General features: G+C 51.8%; 2 protein-coding genes across 3 annotated transcripts; both read left to right on the top strand.

The window, feature by feature from the left end:
* The first annotated feature begins 2,055 nt into the window (after window positions 1–2,055).
* On the top strand, window positions 2,056–4,814 carry LOC101774803 (transcription factor bHLH130). 2 transcript variants are annotated; one of them, XM_022824578.1, is made up of 7 exons: window positions 2,056–2,359; window positions 2,500–3,022; window positions 3,194–3,519; window positions 3,609–3,755; window positions 3,844–3,909; window positions 4,035–4,103; window positions 4,293–4,814. In XM_022824578.1, exons 2-7 carry the CDS (start codon window positions 2,551–2,553, stop codon window positions 4,356–4,358), a joined length of 1,146 nt encoding a protein of 381 aa, XP_022680313.1. In that variant the 5' UTR covers window positions 2,056–2,359; window positions 2,500–2,550; the 3' UTR covers window positions 4,359–4,814. The 2 variants fall into 2 exon arrangements, with proteins under 2 accessions (XP_022680313.1, XP_004957993.1); XM_004957936.3 differs by having other exon boundaries at window positions 2,057–2,359; window positions 2,524–3,022.
* A 9,800-nt stretch (window positions 4,815–14,614) lies between these two features.
* Window positions 14,615–16,407, top strand: LOC101774401. The gene has a single exon (XM_004957931.2). It carries the CDS (start codon window positions 14,839–14,841, stop codon window positions 15,955–15,957), a length of 1,119 nt encoding a protein of 372 aa, XP_004957988.1. The 5' UTR covers window positions 14,615–14,838; the 3' UTR covers window positions 15,958–16,407.
* Window positions 16,408–20,627: the final 4,220 nt, after the last annotated feature.

Raw genomic sequence — 20,627 nt, 5'->3', positions numbered from 1 at the left:
CTACCAGCTCGTGCTTCATCAGACAATATTTCTCCTTGCACATTAGCATTTAGCAGTTTCATAGTTGCAGGCTGCAGCCAGTAGCGTACGTTGCTGAGCTAGACAGGACTTCGTGAATGTCCCAACAATCTTGCGTTGACTTTGCCGGGTGAGAGCCACAGGACCGATATTTATGGGGTTGACTTAATATTTTAATCGAGCGTTTAGATAGGATTTGACTTCTCGGTTTTGGATGAAATTAATGAGAGGGTTGATTGATTTAGATAGGGTTTGACTTCTCGAGCACTGGTTGAAACGAAAGGATTGGTTTGGGTGCTTTAGTCAGCAACAACACTTATTGATGGCTCATTCATGACAATGAAACGAGCAAAATACTACTTGGCACTATACTGTATGTACGTATTCTATATGCATTCAAAAGCATCCAGCTCCAATGAGCAGGGGGGCTTATCTTCCCCTTCTTCGCTTATCTTCCCCTTCTTCTTCCTTCCTTCTCTGTTTCCATCTTCTTCCTACTTTTCTTCCTCCTGTTAAAATTTGTAGCGGGCTTCGGTGGACTCCATGGAATCCATGGGGTAGCCCACGTCCCCCCCCCCCATGTTGGATCCGCCTTTGCATGCATTGCTCCTGATTCGTTTAGGATGTGAACAGATATCCCACTTGTATATAGTCATAGCAACTTAGTAAGAGACGGGCCTAGATCCAAAACTGAGAAGAGGCATATCTTAAGAATTGCTAAAAGGGTTATAAATTGTGAAAAACTATTGGTTATCCTAGTTTCAAATTTTTTAGGCTTAATCTGGGTCAAGCCCTTGCTCACATCATAGCACATATGGAAGAGAGTGAATGAAGTGCTATCAGCTCCCTTTCACTATTGCGGTAAAGTATATAAGTAGAATATGCCAAACATTGGTTGAGTAACGCTTCTATTTCAACATGACAGTAACATCGCCAACAAAGGAACAAGCAAGACCAAATTTTCACATTGTGACAACGCCGTCACAAGGGGTTATCGCCACATGTCCACACACCCAAAAGGCCAAGTTTTCTCATGACGAAAGGCGTCCCTCTCGCTACCATGCGCTTCATTCCCCCCCCCCCCCCCCTCACATAGGAGGGATGCAATCATGCAAGCAAGTAACATTCTCAGCCAGTTTTCTCCGCAGTCCATAGGCGCACTTAGTTGTTGGTTCCACCGCATCGAATCTATTATGTGGTTATTACCTCCAATAAGAACTGGTAACAGCTTGTCCAAAGACGATCAACAAGTGAATCTAACTTTTATTACAATATGAATCAGAAAGGGGAAAAAATATAGAGAAAAGCTAGCTCTTTGTGGAGAGGAAGCCTCCGCTGTCACAACCTATGTTGGGCCCAAGATCATGTAATAGGGAAACCTGTGTGCCGTCTTGGGCCGATGAGCTTATGTACCGTCGTTCTGGCCTGTTGGCCGTGTGCACCTATGTAAGCTAAGACCGAACCTATGCGGAGGCAATCAATGAACAATTATCAGAAACTATCTCCCAAACCCTAGCTTCTTCCTCCGTTCTTCTTCTATGCTAGTGCTGCCAAGCCGATCCGCCATGCGTGATGCTGGCAAAACCCTCTAGTTATGATCGTGGCATCCACCCATGCATGTTCTCTCTAAGTTACACAACATCGCGCAAGATGAAGTGCTTCTTAGAGAAGGGAAGCACTGATTCTTAAGCAAATGAGCGTATGGAATTCACCATTTTTGTGGAGAGGAATTAGACATACTCAGATCCACGAAATCTATCATCGTTTATCTCGCATTTCTTTTTACAAAAGAGCAAATACATTACGAATCCCTTGGGATATGATGGAACGGGAACAGAACTCTTTCGGCCGCCACCTGATTTTCCACCCATGCCGTCACCTGATCCCCACGGGAACCAACGCCGTTTCGACGATGGCAACAGCCGCACGCCGCGAGCGTGTGGCCACACGCCCACACCACATGCGGTCTGGCCGACTGGGCCGCCCACATCGCCATCGGCATCGCCCTCCCTCCCAACCGCGGTTGACGAGCGGGCGGCGCATTATTTATCGAGCGCAGCAGCATCACCGCAGCCCCTTTCTCCGCACACCGCCCGACCAGGCACGGGAACCACGCTGCCCTCCCCTCCCCTCTCCTCCCCGTGCCGTCGTCCCCTCCCCACGCCGCCGTTCCCTGCTGACCCCCCTCCCCTCCGCTTCCGCCTCGTGCTGAGGAGGAGACGAGGGGCCTCCTCGAGTCCCCGCCGCCAGCTGCCGCCGCCTCCAGGTCCAGGTGGATCCCATCCCATCCGCCGACCCCCAAGAGCTGCTAGCTCAGCTCCCTGATCTGAGCTGAAATTAGGTACGCGCTCGTGCCGTCTCCATGATTGGAGAGCTTTCCCTTGTATTTTACAGATTTTGGTCCGATTTCTAGATGGAGGAGGCGGAGTACTGTTTGCTCGAGACACTGCCGTAAAGTTTGTTCGTTGAACAGATGGCCAGAATTGCCTTTTTGTTCTTGTGCAGGATCTGAACAGTCCCGGGGGCGAGCTGATGTACGGCTCGCCGGTGTCCAAGGACCTGAACCTCCCGGTGCAGCCGCCGATGGCCTCGTCCGGGCTGCTGAGGTACAGATCGGCGCCCAGCACGGTGCTCGGCGAGCTCTGCGAGGACTTCCTCCCGCCGGGACCCCGCGCCGCCAGCCCTGACGCCGGCGCCGACAACGTCTTCGCCAGGTTCCTGGCCGACCACCACATCCGGGACGACAAGCCGTCGCCGCCGCCGCCGCCGCCTGCACCCCACTTCCCGGGTGAAGCCGGCATGGCCTCCCAGCAGCAGCAGATGATGTTCCAATCCCAGCACCAGCAGCAGCAGGAGATGGTGGACGCCAAGTCCGGGCTCTACCGCACCGTCAGCTCCGGCATGGAACCCGCGTCCGCTGCCGCCGCCGGCGTCGGCGCCAGCAACCTGGCTCGGCAGAGCAGCTCCCCCGCCGGATTCCTCGACAATTTGAACATGGACAACGGTTGGTCCCTCCTTAGTTCGGCCTTCTTTTGGTACTACTGTTGTTGCCATTCCCTGCTTGCTTCCTGCGCAGCAATTATTGCAGTTCTTGGGGAGTTTTTCTCCTTGGAAGCATTTCTATTTCTGGAACTGAGCGTGTCCCACCTCCACCTATGCCGTTTGCTCAACTCAGGGTACGGGGCTATGCTGAGGGCCGGCATGAGCATGGGCTTCAGGGACGGCAGCAGCGCCGCTGCTGCCACGGCCGACTCTCTTGCAGGTGGCGGCAGCAGGCTGAAGGGGCAGCTCAGCTTCTCATCACGGCAGGGCTCGTTGATGTCACAGATCTCAGAGATGGATAGCGAGGAGGTCGGAGGGAGCAGCCCAGAGGCTGCCGGTGGTGGCAGGGGGTACATCCCTGGGTACCCGATGGGCTCCGGGTGGGAGGACTCGTCGTCGCTCATGTCGGAGAACTTATCTGGGATGAAACGCCCTCGGGATTCACTAGAGCCTGGACAAGTATGTGCGTCACTGTATTAGCACTTCCATTTCTCGTAGTTTATCTATGTGGCGAATTGACGAGGATTTGCATGATGCCATTGGTGCAGAATGGTCTTATGCACCAGTTCAGCCTGCCGAAGACGTCTTCAGAGATGGCAAATATCGAGAAGTTCCTCCAGTTCCAGGACGCCGTGCCTTGCAAGATCCGTGCCAAGCGGGGATGTGCCACACACCCACGCAGTATTGCTGAGCGGGTTAGTGAACACCCGTTCTTGTATAGAATTTCTTCAATTTCGAGCCTGCAGTTGAGCAATTGGCTGATGCGCTGATCCTTGCTCCCAGGTGAGGAGAACAAAGATCAGCGAGCGAATCCGAAAGTTGCAAGAACTCGTCCCAAACATGGACAAGGTACCTGACATTCTGCAGTCTCCTCTCCCCAATTGGCAATAGAACATTGTGCAGTTAGCAAATTTTCTGTGCTAGGACCACTCCATAATTGACTTGTCTGCAACCTACACTTCCATTTCCTGCAGCAAACCAACACTTCTGACATGCTGGATTTGGCTGTCGACTACATCAAGGATCTCCAGAAGCAGGTTAAGGTAAGCAATCCAATAAGTCATCTGCAAATGAGCACTTGTCCATCGCGTTCGAACGTCAACCTGCCTGTAGCAGTAAGGTCTAGCTGATCTGGACAGGGAGAATTGTGCCCTTTTTTAGACTTATTATGTGAACTGCATGTTCCAAAAACAATTTTTTGAGAGTTAATTTCTGTGATCTATTCATTGAAGGTGTTAAAGGAGAGCCACGCGAATTGCACATGCTCAGCCAGCAAGAATCAGCAGCACTCTGATTGAAGCCCCCTGACTCTGCCGTGTATACTGTACAAGACCTGCAGACGTCAAGAGCAAGTTTACTCAGCAAGTCAGCATAGAAAAGATGTAAACACAGCTCACGTTTCTTTTGTGGGATTTGAATAGCAGCAGTTGGGAGGCTTGTCTACAATGCTATGTAGCTGTTTCTGAGCAAAGGGGCATGGATCAGTGGCATCAAGTATTCAAGTGATAAGGAGATGGGTGAAAGTGGGGAAACATAGGAGAAACAATTGTATAGTTTGGCTGTAACATTGCTATATATACTACCCTTTTGGTAGAAAGTTATTACTTCACCTCTTCACCTCTGCTACTAGTAGTAGCAGCTGTAAATGTGCCGCAGATAAATTGTATAAAAACCTGGAGGTGTTCAATGGAAGCGATGTTGTTCAACTCTATGAACATATCATTCAATCAATAGTCATCCTCTACTGGGGAATAGTCCTTGTTCTTCCTCTGGGACGTCTGGTTGGTTCTGAAGCTGTTCGTAGCTAATCTATCTGGATGCTTAAAGCTTAATACAGCTGTGATGCAGCGCTGACTGAAAGATTCAGGGTCTGGACATGGGGAATTTGGATTGTTCCATAGCCTAGGTCTTCTCTGCAGCAATCTGCAAAGGCCTGGTAAAGGTAATCCTTTTATTTCAGACCCAGGTCTTTGCAGCAATCTTCAAGGGCCTGGTAAGGTAATCCTTTCATTTCAGACCTGGAAAGACAATTGAACTGATGCATTGATTTCAAATACAGCAATTTGTACCTTAACCACTGGTAAATGTGGTAAACCCATTTTGATATAAAATGTGGTAAACCCTCACATATTCCGTTCCTTATCACATGCTAAAATGTTTTTAGCTACTGAAGCATGTATATGCACACAAACAGCACACATCAGTGAAGATTTCTATTGGAACGCAATGACTTGGTTTTCTATCCATATTTTTGTGCGATTGCGTAACATTGTAAATGTAAAATGTGGAAACCAGATTCTTTTGTCATGATGGCATTGGCTTGCAGGGGATGCCCAGTTGTTGCCCAACATTATTTGCCGTTTCGTCAGGCTTGATAGTTAACAACTGGGACTGCCTGGGAGCTGACCAGTTTCTTATGCAGGAACCAAGGTGTTTTCAAGCTCCAGGAGTTGTCATGACCTCTAAAGGTATGAGTTTTGAGAAATTGGGGTATGTTAAAGGGTTCTCCTAGAAGATGCGATGCATTAGTAGTTCTTTTAGCTAAGGACCCATTTGGTTCCCTTTGTTTATTTTTAGTTCGTGTTACATCGAATGTTTAGATACTAATTAGCAGTATTAAACATAGATTAATTACAAAACTCATTGCATAGATGGAGGCTAATTCGCGAGACAAATCTATTAACCCTAATTAGTCCATGATTTGACAATGTGCTGCTACAGTAACCATTTGCTAATGATGGATTAATTAGGCTTAATAGATTCGTCTCGCGAATTAGCCTCCATCTGTGTAATTAGTTTTATAATTAACTTATATTTAATCCTTCTAATTAGTCTCTGAAGATTCGATGTGACACGTTCAAAACTTTAGCTTAAACATCCAAACACCAAGCGTGCATTGTGTGATACCGTTGTGTTAACATAGCGTTTTTCCACCGATGTCCTCCATCGGCACACGTGTGGCCCACGTGAGCTTGAAGAGTTGATTGAGGACGGGACATGAAAAGATCGAGAGGTCTTGGAGATTGGATCTGAGGATCTCCATGCCCCGATGCCTCCCTCCTCTCTGTTTTTCCTTTCCTTTCCCATCAACCTCCGCTTCTTGTTGGGTTAGAGTAGACTGTGACCGTGACTCTCGAGTCTCGACTGATGGGATCGATCATGGGATATCTGTTAACCTACTGCGAGGAGTATTTGTTTACAGTGATGCTGCAGGATCATGCACTCTTGGTTGCCTGGTTTGGTTCCATTTGCTTATTTTTAAGCAAGTGTCACATCAATGTTTAGATACTAATTAGGAGTATTAAACGTAGACTATTTACAAAATCCATTACATAAGTGGAGGCTAAACGGCGAGACGAATCTATTAAGCCTAATTAGTCCATGATTTGACAATGTGTTGCTACAGTAAACATTTACTAATGATGGATTAATTAGGCTTAATAGGTTCGTCTCGTTGTTTAGCCTCCACTTATGTAATGAGTTTTGTAAATAACCTACGTTTAATACTCCTAATTAGTATCTAAACATTGATGTGACACTTGCTTAAAAATAAGCAAAGGAACCAAACGTCCGGTAAGACAGTCGAGCAAATCTGTCAGAAGTTTATGGAGACACAGACTGCGCACGTGGATCGGTAGCGCGGAGTGTATCTCAAGATCGCATCGTGCGATTAATTTTTCACTCTCTCAGTGTGTACGGCCCAGATCCCTTCGATTCAGCGCACGTGAAACGCCGCTGGCAAGTGAGCTCGAGGTGTTTGTCCCCGAACCGAAGAACAGGAACTACGCTGATCGACGTGGATCGGAATGGCTGCCACCTGCTGCTGTTCCTCCATGTCTTCAGCACGAGACCGACGCAACCTCAGGTTCTGGGAGATGGGACAGCGTGCCGTGCTTGATGCTTCCACGGCATCGACCATCAATATCCAGTTCGTCCCTGAAGCAAGCACCCGCAGTAGCAGGCCTAATGTTGTTCTGTTAAACCAGGCGGAAATTGGTCATGATGGCAGAGGAGGTAGCCAGCAGGTATGCAGGAAAGTGGTGCAGGACCAGCACCTACGGCTGCGGGCGCGGCGGAGCAGTGAGCAGAGAGAGATGGACGCCGGTCCCGTATCTACGACCTGATCGGACGGCAAGCCTTTCAACTAGTTTCAATGCTGCTCTTCTCGCTTTGGAGGCGCTGCCCGCGTGCAAGTGCAACGGCGGCAGGCCCGCGGTTAACTTTGCCCCCTGGTCCTGGACGTGCCCCCGCTGTGACGTTCCATACACGCGGCCTGCACGCTGCCGGCGTCGCTGGAGCCGGGAGAGCAGATCGGCATCCCGGAAGTTTTGGCCGGCGAAGTTCCCAGCATATTAGGAGTGCGTGCCCTGCGGAGCTCGCGGCCCGCCTTCGCCCTCAGCCGTTGTGTGTGCAAGTCCTTTCGCCGTCGGGTTTGGACAAGTCGGATCGTGCATGTTGTGAAAAGTGATATTTCAAATGGAATGGCGTTTTAAACTTTGTGCTAGTGTTAAAAATAAAAATATAGTGATGTCATTTGTATTATTTTATTATGTACCTATATTACTCATGTATACTACCCATACCACTGGTGAAGCTTTTAGTAGTATATAATTAATCTTGACCGTCGTGTATTTTTATACTAGTCCTTTTCAAACGCTAGTATAGCTAGCCTAGTGCTGTGTACCGTAAAGAAGTCGCGCACAAAAGAATTGTCGCCACAAATTGAAATTCCACACAATTAATCTCCCAATATAACGAAACAGAGCCCGCGTCGTCTCCTCGGGGGCGACTCGGGGCACTGCACCGCCGCTGCCCAAACTCCGCCTCCACCGAGCCCTGTGCGGCCACCGACGCCATCCCGGCCAGCAACGGCGCCGGCAGCCGGCGGCCAGCAACGACCCAAGCGGAGATCGCCGCGTTCCCCACCTCTCCTCTCCCTCCTCCTCTTTCCTCTTCTCCACCCCTTCCCTCTCTTCCTTCCCTCCTCCCCTCCTCGCCGGCGTGCTCTGGGGACATCTGAGCATGGCTGGTAGCCGTATCCAGTGGTGGCGTGCCCGATCTGCGCGCCAGCCGCCAGTCTCGCCTAAATCTGGAGGTCACCGGCACAGCAGGCCGAACGGCGACGGCGTGGCCCGTCAGCCAAGGCGCTCACGGCCGTGGTCTTTGTCACCATGGCCCTCCTCGCGGCAGTGGTGGTCGGCCTGTTCGCGCTCTCACGACGCCGGTGGTGCGGGGAAAGGGTCGTCGCGGGTGGCTCTCTGTCCATGGCCGGTAGCGGCACCGAGGCCGTGGCGAAGGCGTCATCGGTTCGCAAGAGCGCGTTGTCAGCGTTGGCGTGCTTGGAGTACTCCAACGCCTAGGACCCGCTCGCCGACGCGCAGGACGGCGCCGCCGCGGGGCTCGGCTCCCCCTCCTCCTCCTCGTAGGCGATGCCAGATCCGGCATTCCTTGGTCCGGATCTGCGTGGGAGCCCATCGCGCCACCCTGTGGGGGGTCCGTCCATCGGGGAGCCTGCCACAGTTTCGGGCAGCCCGATCCATGCCACCGCAGGCGGCTGCTCGCCGAGAAGCCGACCCTGCGTCGTCGCTCCCTCATGGGACCACACGCTGAGGGCCTAGGGTGCGTCGCCATGGCCTCGCCCATGCCGCTGGGCGGCGGCCGCTGCCAAGTCCGGCGTCGCCGAATCCGCCTCCCACCGGTGCGGTCTACCCTCCCGGGGCAGCGTGGGGGCTCCCTCGCGCCGCCGCCCATCCCTCTCCCCCTCCTCGTCGTCACCTGTAGGAGGGCGACTACGGAGATTTCCAGCCGGGGCGGCAGGGCTCTAAGGTCGCTCGCTCTTGGGTTGCTCGCTCTTTTGTCGATGGTTGTCACTCGTGGGGCCATGCCTTCTCCAGCCGTCTTCTTCGCTGGCAGGGATGGGAAAATGGGTCTTCGTCTTCCCCATGGTGCTTCAGGCCGCCACCTCGTCATCGAGTGTTGCTAGGAGGAGGGAGGGCTTCGGCTGCACTCCTCCCCCTGGTCATCTTTTGGTTGTCGCAGTCACCCCTGGTCGTCTTTGGGTCGTCAAGATGGCAGTCGCTGGCCTGTGAATGTTCTCCATCATCGTCGCCGTGGATTGCTCGATGCCATTTCATCGATTTGGCTCTCATCTAGGCCTTGGCGGTCTGCTGCATGGAGTTAGTTTTGGGAGCCTTAGCAAAAGCTTTGCCCAGCTTTAGCCGGTGCCAACAATGGTTACGTTCCTTAACATAGCTCACCTTACTAGGGGCGTTGTTGCGGTCACCAAATCCATTTGGTTTTGCCAGGTGAAGACTTGGTCTGCTCCTCCGTGGACAGACGGACGATAGCGACGTTAGTGTCGCTTCCCCCTCGGAGGTATCGTCTTGCATGATATTCTCGTTCTACCTCCACTGATTCCGGGTTGTTAGGAAATTGGTGATGTGCGTGTGTTCATGGTGTCCTTTCTTCTGCAAGTTTTGGTCGTCTTAGGTCGTGTTTAGTGCGACGGTGGTGTTGTAGCTTCCTTTTTCTGTTGTTGTGTTCCGTTCCTGGTCGCAGGTGATAGTTCTTGTAACTCTGCACTTTGGGATTTCTCCTGAAGTTTTATTGTTGCATTTAAACTCTCTTCTTCTTAATGAAAAACGTGATATGCACGTCTTAAAAAAAAAATTAATCTCCCAATGCGCCCATGTTCCAGTTTCATGCTGGGAAAAAAAAAAGTCCAGAACCTTGACAGTTAATCTCCCAATGCCGATACCAGGCAGCTTCTTCTCCAAAACCTTGACTACGCGGCTGACAATTTCCTGACCGACGTGCTCACCCTGTCTGTCTTCCCCGGCTTCTCGTCCGAGGACACCGGGTCACGCAGCTTTGGGCGTTCATGGTAATTTCCATACGCGTACGATCTGGCTCCCCTGAAACATCGACAACCCTGAACTGCATTCTCATCTCGTGCGCGGCATCTGGTACTGCAGGTACGGTACGCGCTCGTTCTTATCGCGACGTACAACGCCGGCGACCTCGTCGGGAGGTGCCTGCCCGGAGGCGCGCCGCGGCCGCTGTGCTCGCGCGCTCCCCGCTCGTCACGACGTTATACCTCGCCGCCAGGCACGGCGGGCATGGGTACGTCGTACGTGATCTTGCTTGCTCAGTTGCTTACGTCCGTGGTGAGCCTGAGCAACCAGTACCACACCGAGGGGCTCAGAGGGTACAAAGGTCCGGAGCAGAATGCGCTGGGCAACGTGCTCGTCGGCTCGTCGCATGTCTCCCCGCTGGTTCGACCGGCTGTGGTTCATGGTGAAGCGCTGGTGAATCATGAATGGAAATATCAGGGTGCTTGTTGGTGATCTAGTGAGAAATCAGAGGAGCGGAAGCACTGACTCCCTAGCTTGGATCTGTTGATTGACACAGAACTGCCCTGTGCGTGGCCTCTACAATCTTGGAGAGAAAGCCAAAGGGATGCTGTTAAGATTCTACAACAACCTATACGATATCTAGAGCTGATGAGCACCCTTCGGCCTTGGCAAGTCCAAGTTGTTGCGTATCTGTCAACAGATCTGTCGCAGCTGTCTCAGGAAAATAGGTTCTCGTTTACGATCGGTGACAGGCATGTTTACACCAAAATCCGATTCGGAGACGATGCACGCATAGGAGCGGCGCACATTAGCGGCGGCCGGCGGGAGTGGAGTCCGACCGTCCGACTCCGAGAAGCCAAGGATTCCGACACAGAGATTCATGGCGGCGAGTCGGAGACCAAGGCACGCCCACGGGTATAAAACAAGGAGCAACATGCTGCACCAGCCACCAACCCACCACAGCAGCCAAGCGCAGCGCCTGCGTTTCTTCTCCGATCGATCTCCAACAACGCAGAGCATCGCTCGATCCAGGCGCACAGGCATGGCTACGCGCTCGCTCCTCGCCACGGTTTGCCTGCTCCTCCTGCTGCTCCTAACGCTGCTCGGCGGCGCCCTCGTCGAAGCACGTCCAGCGCTTGTACTATATGGAGATGGAGATTCTGCACTGTTCTTGTAGTCGTATATTGTTGTTGTGTACAAATCACTTGTACTATTATTTTTTCAATACAAACAGACCATTTTAAAATACGTGCTCACTCTAGTCTTGATTACTCTCCATTAATAAGAAATAAACAATACCTAGTTGTTTTGGAGCAGTCAATTTGAGACCATAAACCAATGTCATTTCTTTACGATCCCGACGAGGTCAGAACAATCTGAGACTTCATGCTACACTAAGATCAGAACGAATTGTATTCAGTCACGTAGACGTAGCAAATAGTTCTTTCTTGACGATCCGTGACTGACATGCTTACACTAAGATTGAAATTCCATTCTTTTATGGAAAACTTAAATTATGAAAAAGGCGAATTGTACTCATTTAGAGGACAAAGCAGAGAAATGTACTGATGTGCATACTCCAAAATCCAAATCTTAGAGGACGAATACAAGTTGTTCACAACTTCACATAGGCCCTTTTCTCGTAGCTAATGGGCTCCCAGTTCCTCAATCAGGCCCATAGCCTGTGCCGCACGCAGCAACGACGGCGAGTGGACCGCAGCCCGTAGGTGCGTGGTTGCAGGAAGGAATTTTTTTTATTTTTTATTTTAGTATTTTGCAAAAATATATATCCTAATAAAAATTGCAAATTTATATCTATACAGCCGTTTGAAATGACCGTAGCCAAATGAAATGGCGGAAGGTACACTGTAACAACCTTACCACCAGTTGAACCGGTGGAATTTAATTTTTCTGTGCAGCACACTTTTAAAAAATCATAACTAATTCATATGAACTTGGATGAAGATAAACTTTATATGAAAATTGTATATATCGATGATATCTACAACTTTTTAGTTCAAACGTTTTTAATTTGGAGCCATCTTGGTACTCAAATAATCGATAAAACTTTCGGATCTAAATTTGAATATATCTCGTCGAGATCTACAATTTTCATATAAAATTTATCTCCATACAAGTTCATATAAATTAGTATGATTTTTGAATGTGGACCGCCAAGTTTTAGATCTAAAATTTGAACTTTAGATCTGAAACTTGTGTTGATGATTTGAGCACCAAGATGGTTCTATATGAAAAAAATTGTGAATTCACGTGAATTAGTTATAATTTTTTTAAAGTGTGCTATTGGAGAGGGTAAATTCCGCCAACCGGCGGGGTTGTTACAATTCACCTTCCACCGTTTCAATTTTAGATCTACAATTTTCATATAAAGTTTATCTCCATATGAATTCATATGAATTAGTTATGATTTTTTGAAAGTGTGCTGCTGAGAGAGAGTAAATTCCGCCGGTTCAACTGGCAGTAAGGTTGCTACAGTTCACCTTCCACCATTTCAATTCGCTATAGCCGTGCCGTATATGTAGAGATTTTTTAATTTTTTTATTAGAACATATATTTTTGCAAAATATTAAAATAAAAAATTCTTACAGGAACGGTACCACGGGTCAGAGTGGGGCCTACCTGCTGCCAGTGGCACTGGCAAACCAGCTGGCGCCAAGTCAGCACGGATGATATTTTATTTTCCAGGCCCACCACGACTCGGATGGGACATTCCGTCCAGGTCAGCAGCAAATAATTGCGAGCACCCGGAGCGTACCAATGCCGGCAGAGGGAATGATTGTTCTCTTTCGCCTTTGTTTATTGCGACCAAGCTCCTCAGCACTTCGAGGCTTTGTGCTGATCTCAACCGTTCATCTGCTCAATAAGGCTCCATAAAATTCTGGAATATATTTTCACAATTTTTTATGTATGCCAAGTAAATGAAAACATAGGCAGTTTTACCATCAGTTAACGACGACCTAGTCTAAGCACTAAGCAGGCATGAATTTCCTATTTTATGTGATATCGCACGGATACATTTGTTGCGGTCATCATCGAGAATGGAGATGATATAGGAGTCTTTAGAAAATGTTATCCGATCACCTAACCTTGAGCTAGTGGGGGATGCATCTCTTCCTAACTTGAAGCAAATTGGCGTGGATAATATAGAAACGGACGCAAGGAAGTAGCACCAACTTGATGACATCATATTGAAAAGATATAGGGGGTGAAGAAATGCTTTTGAACCATGTTCAGACAAAGCATGCACATACCCATCCTCTATGCTCGGCTGCCTTCATATTGGACCCCAATTCGATGTTGCTTTTAATTTTTTATAGCGATTGCGATGCTTGTTTCACGAAGAAGTCGCGTGAGAATCACTTTGATATCTTCTTGTCCATGACAGTGCCATTTTTTCATCTTTTTTTTTGTTTTCGAGATATTACCTTCCGCGCAGCTGAATGCGATTTGATGTTGATAAATTAACTTTCTTATGATGCAGAATATTCTAGCCAAGTTTGAAATGCTGCGATTTTACATATTTTTTACCCAAAAAAAGACCAACCACATTTTTCTTTACATCGCCTTCTAAAATCTAAATTGACCAAAATGATCAGTTTCAAACTTGTGTCCCCCTCCCAGAAATAAATTGACCAAAATGTGGATGGAGCAGCCATCGACAAAGTTGCTCCGTTCATACGCTGCGCCGCAGATATCATAGATAGATGCCTCGCGCTTGTCACGCTTGTGCACCGGCAGCAACTTTAGCGGAGCGTTAGGTGCATTATCTATCAATTGGCGGTTAGCGTTCTGACTTCTCCGGAAAAGCCGAAAGCGCAAAAGAAAAGGGCGAGGAAACAAACGTTAACCTAGCCATCGATCAGCCGAGCACGGAAAAGAAACGCGGCCCTTGTGCACCTGCACCGAGTGTTCTGTTAAACGTGCCCGTGCAAGCGCGGCTACAGTTTTCCCTTTTGCTGGCACGGTAGAGGAGGGACGGGTGGCCAGCTGCGGTACAAAGCAGAGCCTTTTGTCCTTGCCTGGCGCCACCAAACCCATCGCACAAAAACACCGCTCATTCACGCCTGGCGAAAACCGAAAAGCAACAAAACTACAAAAAGTGGCAGACTGAATTATCTTGTTATTAAAAAAATAAAAAACAGCCTGGTTTTTTTTCTGTTCATTGTACGTTTCAAATTTCCGTTTGCTGCCTATAGCAAAGAAAATTCCAAATTTCATGGTATGTGATCTTTTTTTTTGTAGCAAAGAAAATTTCAAATTTTTCTTTTGTGACCGGAGTAGTACGCGCCGTTGCGCTGCCACCACGTTGTCAGCCTGAGCGAAATGCTAGGCCTGTTGTCTCCCGCCTACCGAGGGGACCTGTCAGATCCAAGAATGGAATGTCCTTCTAGGGGTCAATAATTACGCACCTTACCGGGTCCGGCCCGGCTCGATCTTCCAAACCAAACCTACCGACCGACACGGCGCCGGATGTTAACCATGAACCAGAAATTTTTTTTAAAAAAAAAGAGAAATCCATTTTAGCGTCCTACTAATCCTGGAAGATGTTCGAATTTCGAACCTCCAAATTTCAAAATCCGAAAACCGAACCACCGAAATGGACTTGCCAAATCAATCGCCGCGGTATCGGATCCTACTACAGCTAGGCGCCTAGCCCCACTAGGCTACCACCGCCCGAATAGAGAAGCCCGTCTGGCCGTCTCCCCCTCCCTCTCCGCGTTCCCCTTCCTCCTCTGCCGCCTAGCTGGTGCCTCCTCGCAACTTGCGATTCCCAAATCCCGATGCGCCCTCGCGAATAGCACTTCCGCGTCCGCGTCGGCGCCCCCTCCCTCCACCATCGCCCGCCTCGTCCACTCGCCTCGCCCCCCTTCTGCTGGGCCCACCGCCCCCGCCGCCGCCGCCCATGACGTCGCCGTCCTCGCACCACCCGGACACGTCCTCGGCGTCCTCCACCCCGCGCGCCGGGGCCGGCAACGGCGGCAACAACCACCTCCACCCGCCGCCCCTCCCGCCGGCCCCCGCGCCCACCCCCGCCGCGCAGGCGCACTGGGGCCCGCAGGTGCGCCTGATGTGCAGCTTCGGCGGCCGCATCCTGCCGCGCCCGGGGGACCGCCAGCTGCGCTACGTCGGCGGGGAGACCCGCATCGTCTCCTTCCCGCGGGCCGCGGCCTCCTTCGCAACCCTCGTCGCCGCGCTCGCCAAGGTGGCCCCGGCCCTCTTCGCCCCGGGCGTGCCCAGGCCGTCCCTCAAGTACCAGCTGCCCCCCGACGACCTCGACTCGCTCATCTCCGTCAGCTCCGACGACGACGTCGACCACCTCATGGACGAGCTTGACCGCCTCCACGACGAGACCGCCGCCGTCGCCAGGCCGCCCCGCCTCCGCGTCTTTCTCTTCGCGCCCGCGCCCGACGCCGCCTTCGGCTCCGTCCTCTCGGGCACCGCCGGCGACGCCGCCTCCACGGACCAGTGGTTCGTCGACGCGCTCAACGCCCCCGCGCCGCACCCCATCGAGCGCGGCCGATCCGAGGCGTCGTCGATCATCTCCGAGGTCCCCGACTACCTCTTCGGCCTCGACACCGCGTCCGACGAGCCCAGCCCCGGCCCCGCCGCCTCCCGCACCAAGTCCGACGCCGCGGAGACTCCGCGCCAACACGGCGACGAAGACGACGCGCTGGCTCCCGCGCGCCAGGCGCCGTACGTCGCGGAGGGAGCGTCGCCGTGGCCAGCCCCGCCGCCGCCGTACATGGCGCAGCCCGTGTACTACTTCCCGGTTCCGCCACCGGTCCACTACCTCGACCCGTCTGCGCAGGGCGGCTACATGCCTCGACCGGTCTACCACATTGTCGGTGGCGGAGGAAGCGAGGTGCCCGGCGGAGATCTCCACACGGCCGGCGGCGTCTACGGCGTCCCACAACACATGCAGCCGTTCCCGCCGATGATGTACGCGCCGCCGCGCGCGGTCGTTTACACGGCGGAGGGGAAGCCGTTGCAGCCTCCGGAAGGTGGGGCCCAATCTTCTTAGGCGCCTTGGCTGCTCATGGTTATTGGAATGGAGAGCCGCTTCTCGTTTCTGGATCCTGATCATTGCAGACTTCTTAAGCTAAGGATTTTTGCATTGCTGCGAGCGTGGTGAATTTTATTTTTTTTCGTCTGGTTCTTGCTGGTTGGTGTATAGATGAGGGAGGTGGATGATGGATGGATATTGCGATTTTCGTCGAGTGGAAATATATTACTTATGTAGTTATATGATACTATGATAGTGTAGTATTCAGTGTGATTAGTACCCAAGTTAATGTAATGTGGATTCATATATTCTAGGTGGCTATGGAAGACAAATTTTGGGTGTTTTATCATATATAAACAGGAGGTTGGGTGAATGTTCTAAGCAATGTCTTGTAAAATGTTACATGTGGAGCCTTGGTTTCTGATGGCTGGTTTGCTGAATTACAGATCATTGGACTTCCCAGCAGTTTTTTTTATCGGTGTGCTGAATCAATGAATTGACTCTAGTTTTGATCATGGAGATCATGTTTAGCCTGTTTTAATCATGGAGATCATGTTTAGCCTGTTTGCATTGTTAGTTTCATGAGTTCATCTGTTCACGTTGGAATTGTGTTTACATCTAGTGGCTCCTCTCCAATTTTCTGCTGCAGATATTCAGTGAGCCTGTGGTGGAGTCCTGCTGATTCTGAACTTGGAATAGCATGTAAAATATCCAGTACCTTTCTTTCTGGTGATATAAGACAAGTTTTGTGCATTTTTTTTGGTTACATAGAGTAGATGCTGAATCAATGAATGTTCTAAGCAATCTATGCTGGGAATGCCTGTTTTCTTTGGTATCTTGCGCGTTTTGTGGAAGGTCAATTTCCAAATAAGTGTGCTGGGTGCCTGGACTGTAAATACCAGTACTTCCTATTCCTAGGTTTCATGTAGTTTTTACTGGGTTTGTTCTAAGATTTGATCTTTGATATCACATTCGTCTCGTTTGCATTGGTAGTTTCATGACTTCATTTGTTCATTGTGGCATTGAGTTTCCATCTTTGCGTTGATATCTAACCCTGAACTGCTTCTATATCCTACTAGTACCTGGCCAGTGGCATTTCCTCCTGATGATTCTGAACTTGTAATAGCGTGCAAAGTATCCAGCTTTCTTCAGAGGAAAATTCAGATAACCAGAGAGTGCTCTGTTGTTGATTGGACGATAGGCCAAGTCCCATTTCGGACAAGTAAAGTGACATCAATACCATTTCGTAACGGGACAGATGACTTGTTCTCGGCGGCGTTCCATGGCACGATGCAGCCGAGGCGCCCGCAGACAGCGTTTCAGGTGTTTAGGAAGCATGAACCGCCACTCTCCACTGATGAGTGATGAATCAGCGTCGCCTTGTTCACGAACGACGCCAGGTGATCGCCAGGCGCCGGATGAGCCGTGAGCGCACGCACCTTGAGACCCTGGGTTAGCGCGAGGTCGTGGCCGTGGGCACGGGTGTCGTGAGCGTAGGTCCCGCTGCGGGCGTTCCCTGAAGCTCTGGAAAGAAGACAAAGGTCAGCCCGGTCGCAGCCTGGCACGCACCAGCATGCATGGTAGGTACTGGGCTTTTGGCTTGGCAGCGGCTGCCCTACGCCAAATTTGCCGTGTAGGTGGCGGCCCTGACCCGCCGGCCGCCGGGGATGATCGAAGAAGGCGCCGTAGGGGATCGATGACCATGCCGAGTTGCCGACGGTGGGGTGCTAGATGGCTAGATGGCGCCGGCCGCCGGGGAGGAGGTTCATTGGCTGGTGCTCTGCTCATGGCCGGGACGCGGTCGGCGTGCCAGGGATGCTGCTGGAGGTTTGGCGCCATGCGATGGTCCGCAGGGTGTCGTGCTTCCGGTCCAGTCGCAGGCCCGGGCTTGCCCAGCGAGGCAGCGAAGCACGGGACCGGACGTGTGCAAAGCTGCCTTGCCTTGGCGCTGCGTGTGTAAAAGGCATGCACAGTAACTAAAGGCTCTAGATCGTGCAAGTCCAGAAGACCGCACTCGTCGTGGCCTACGGTGGTCACGCTTGGCAGCTTTCGAGGCTGTCGGATCGCTTGCTGAAAAGGCACTACACCTGAACCGAACCGAACGTCCGAATGACCCTAGCTTCACAACGATCCATGTTCTCAGTCCCTCTGCTGCTCTCTCTCCAGCAAGCGAATGCTACTGCTCTCGTGCTTCATCTTGCCCCAAGTATGTAAGGGTACGGAGAGATTGATGCGCAAGACAGCACGAGAACAGGTCTTCAGCGTTAGGTTCAGCACGGCCGCCAGCAAGGAGGTTTTGGACCTCCTCCATTATGGGCCTGGAGACCATCGGTTGGGCCTGCTAGGCCGGCCGGACAGGCCTGAGAGCTTTTTGTATCATGATGGTCCATTTTGGGCGATTTTATGCAATTGCTGCAATTCCCAGAACAAGCCCATCTCATCAGTCTGGCCTCATATCATGATGGTCTATATGAAACGCTACGCAGGTTAGTACACGGACTGCACAGGCTGGTCGCCTGTGCGCCGCCGCCGCCGATAACCAAAAGGAAGTTGGGCTTACTCTTATGGGCCTGTAGGCTTTTACCCGACCACACGCTGAAATCTTCACTTGGGCTGCATGGTACTCGAGCAAGCATTTCCACGCGACCGACGATGGGAGCTGCACCACGGGCCACGGCTGGCGGACACGGCGGAGTCGCCGTGCCTACCTGTATGGCTCGGCCCCCCGGCCGGCGAAAGGCTTGCCTGCACCCGCACCGCACCACCGAATGATTGTGCCGTCTGCATGGTTTCTCCTTTTTCCTGAAGTTGGCTCTTCTTAATTCTCTTCTTCTTAATAAAAAACGGGCACGTCTTAGAAAAAGAGGAGACGGGAAAAGGGCGATGCCGCTGCCGCCCGAGATGGAGCACGCAAAGGGCCCGCCCGGCGGCGCCCACCAGGCCACCACACCACCCGCGCGCGCACCACTGCGCGCGGAGGTCAGGTCACCCGAGAAATGCACGCGCCCGGACGGCGATCGATCGGTTGGTTGATGGATAGGCGGGGGGGCTCACATCGCTCGCTCGCTCGCTCGCTGCCTCTCGCTGCTGCATCATAGCACGGGGGCGAGCATCATCATGCATGCACGTACAGTACAACTGCCATATCCCCCGTCGCTGCAGGTTCTGCATCATCATGGCATGTCATCCGGCCCTTGGATCGCGCTAACCAGCGAGCTAGCTAACGGAATACCACCCCCAGCTTCTGATCTTGTGAGTTGTGACCGGTCGAGTGCGCGGCGGACACGCTCCGGTCGAGCGATCAGTAGTCTTGTGGACCCTTCGCGGCGTGCACAAGGTGCACAGGGAATGAATATACGGAGTAGGCGACGGCCGGCGCGCCAGGCCGCGACGAGATATAGTCGTGCATGCTTTCGTGTGGTATCATATCGTCGCCGTCTCCTGACCTGCGCCGCGCATGCCTGGCGGCCTGCCTGCGTCTCGGCGGATTTTCAGCCAGCCCCACACCGTGCGCGTCCCCAGTCCACTCGTCAACAATCCTTGCTGCCAGTAGCTACCCAGGGCCACGTTGCGCACCTCATCGCTGCTGATGGCTCCTACAGTTCTCATCTAGTACACGTGGTCAGATCCGGTCAGCTCGGAGCAGAGATTCAGCAGTACGAGCCCAAGTGTCAATAGTGCTGCTGCACAGTGCATCAGCTGGCACAGCAGCTCATCCCATCTCATCTCTCGGACGGTCAGCTCGTACTGCATAGATCGACACTATGCAGTACGTTCAGACCTTATATATGATCGATCGATCATTTGTTCGGAGTTAAGCTGCTATTACTGCGTACTCGCCGGAGCAGCGGCACGTACACAAAGTGCAAATCCGTGCGGGCAACGGCGTACATGCAACAGCAATCAAGTAAGCGCACGGCTAATCGATCCATAGGCCTCTTGATCACTTGAGGACACCGATCCGACCTGCTGCTAAATGCCGTAGGGCTCACACACGACCGATGTACTGAACACGGCAGTGATCGAGACTGACTGACTGAGACTGGCCCGGCCCATCGGCAACCAGCATAGGGACATGGAGGTGGTGGAGGAGGCCGGTTGGAAAAGCTAGCAGGCAGGCAGGCAGGGCATGCAAAAGCAAAAGCTTCGTTCTTCAAGGTGGCCAGCGCGATGGGGATCGAGGAGATCTGCGCCCTTTTGTGTGTTTTGTCCTCGAGAGCTAGCGCGCCGCATTCGGGGTGTGTTCTCTTCTCCCGTCCCGTGCTTTGCGCAGGCGCACAGGCGGACAGCCAGGCCTGAGGCCCCTTTCTTTCTCTTGCACCTATGCAAAGTGGGGCGTAGACTGCTGCCGAGAGCAGGAGGACGAAGCGAGCATCCGGCAAAGCAGAAGCAGGCCTGCCCTGACCGCCCGCGCAAAGCACAGGAGATGATGGACGGACGCCTGCTGCGTCGACTCATTCGGGCCATCCGTTTGGCAACGAATGCAAAGGTAGTAATCAGGCAACGTTCTTGGTTGCTACTAGCACTTTGTACCTCCTTCTTTTGCGTACAACTCCGATCCGCCGTTTCATCTTAGCCGAAATTCATGCTGTTTTCTTTTACTTATCTTTTTAGTTCCATGAGATATGTTCTCTCTCGTTATTCTCATTGTACATGCCTCTCTCTTTTTTTTGTTCAGAAAGAAAATC

The sequence above is a fragment of the Setaria italica genome, chromosome II (genome assembly GCF_000263155.2).
Source record: "Setaria italica strain Yugu1 chromosome II, Setaria_italica_v2.0, whole genome shotgun sequence".
NCBI classification, from domain to species: Eukaryota; Viridiplantae; Streptophyta; class Magnoliopsida; order Poales; family Poaceae; genus Setaria; species Setaria italica.
The sequence above is the reverse complement of the archived record's forward strand: the minus strand, read 5'-3'. Positions and strand labels throughout refer to the sequence as shown.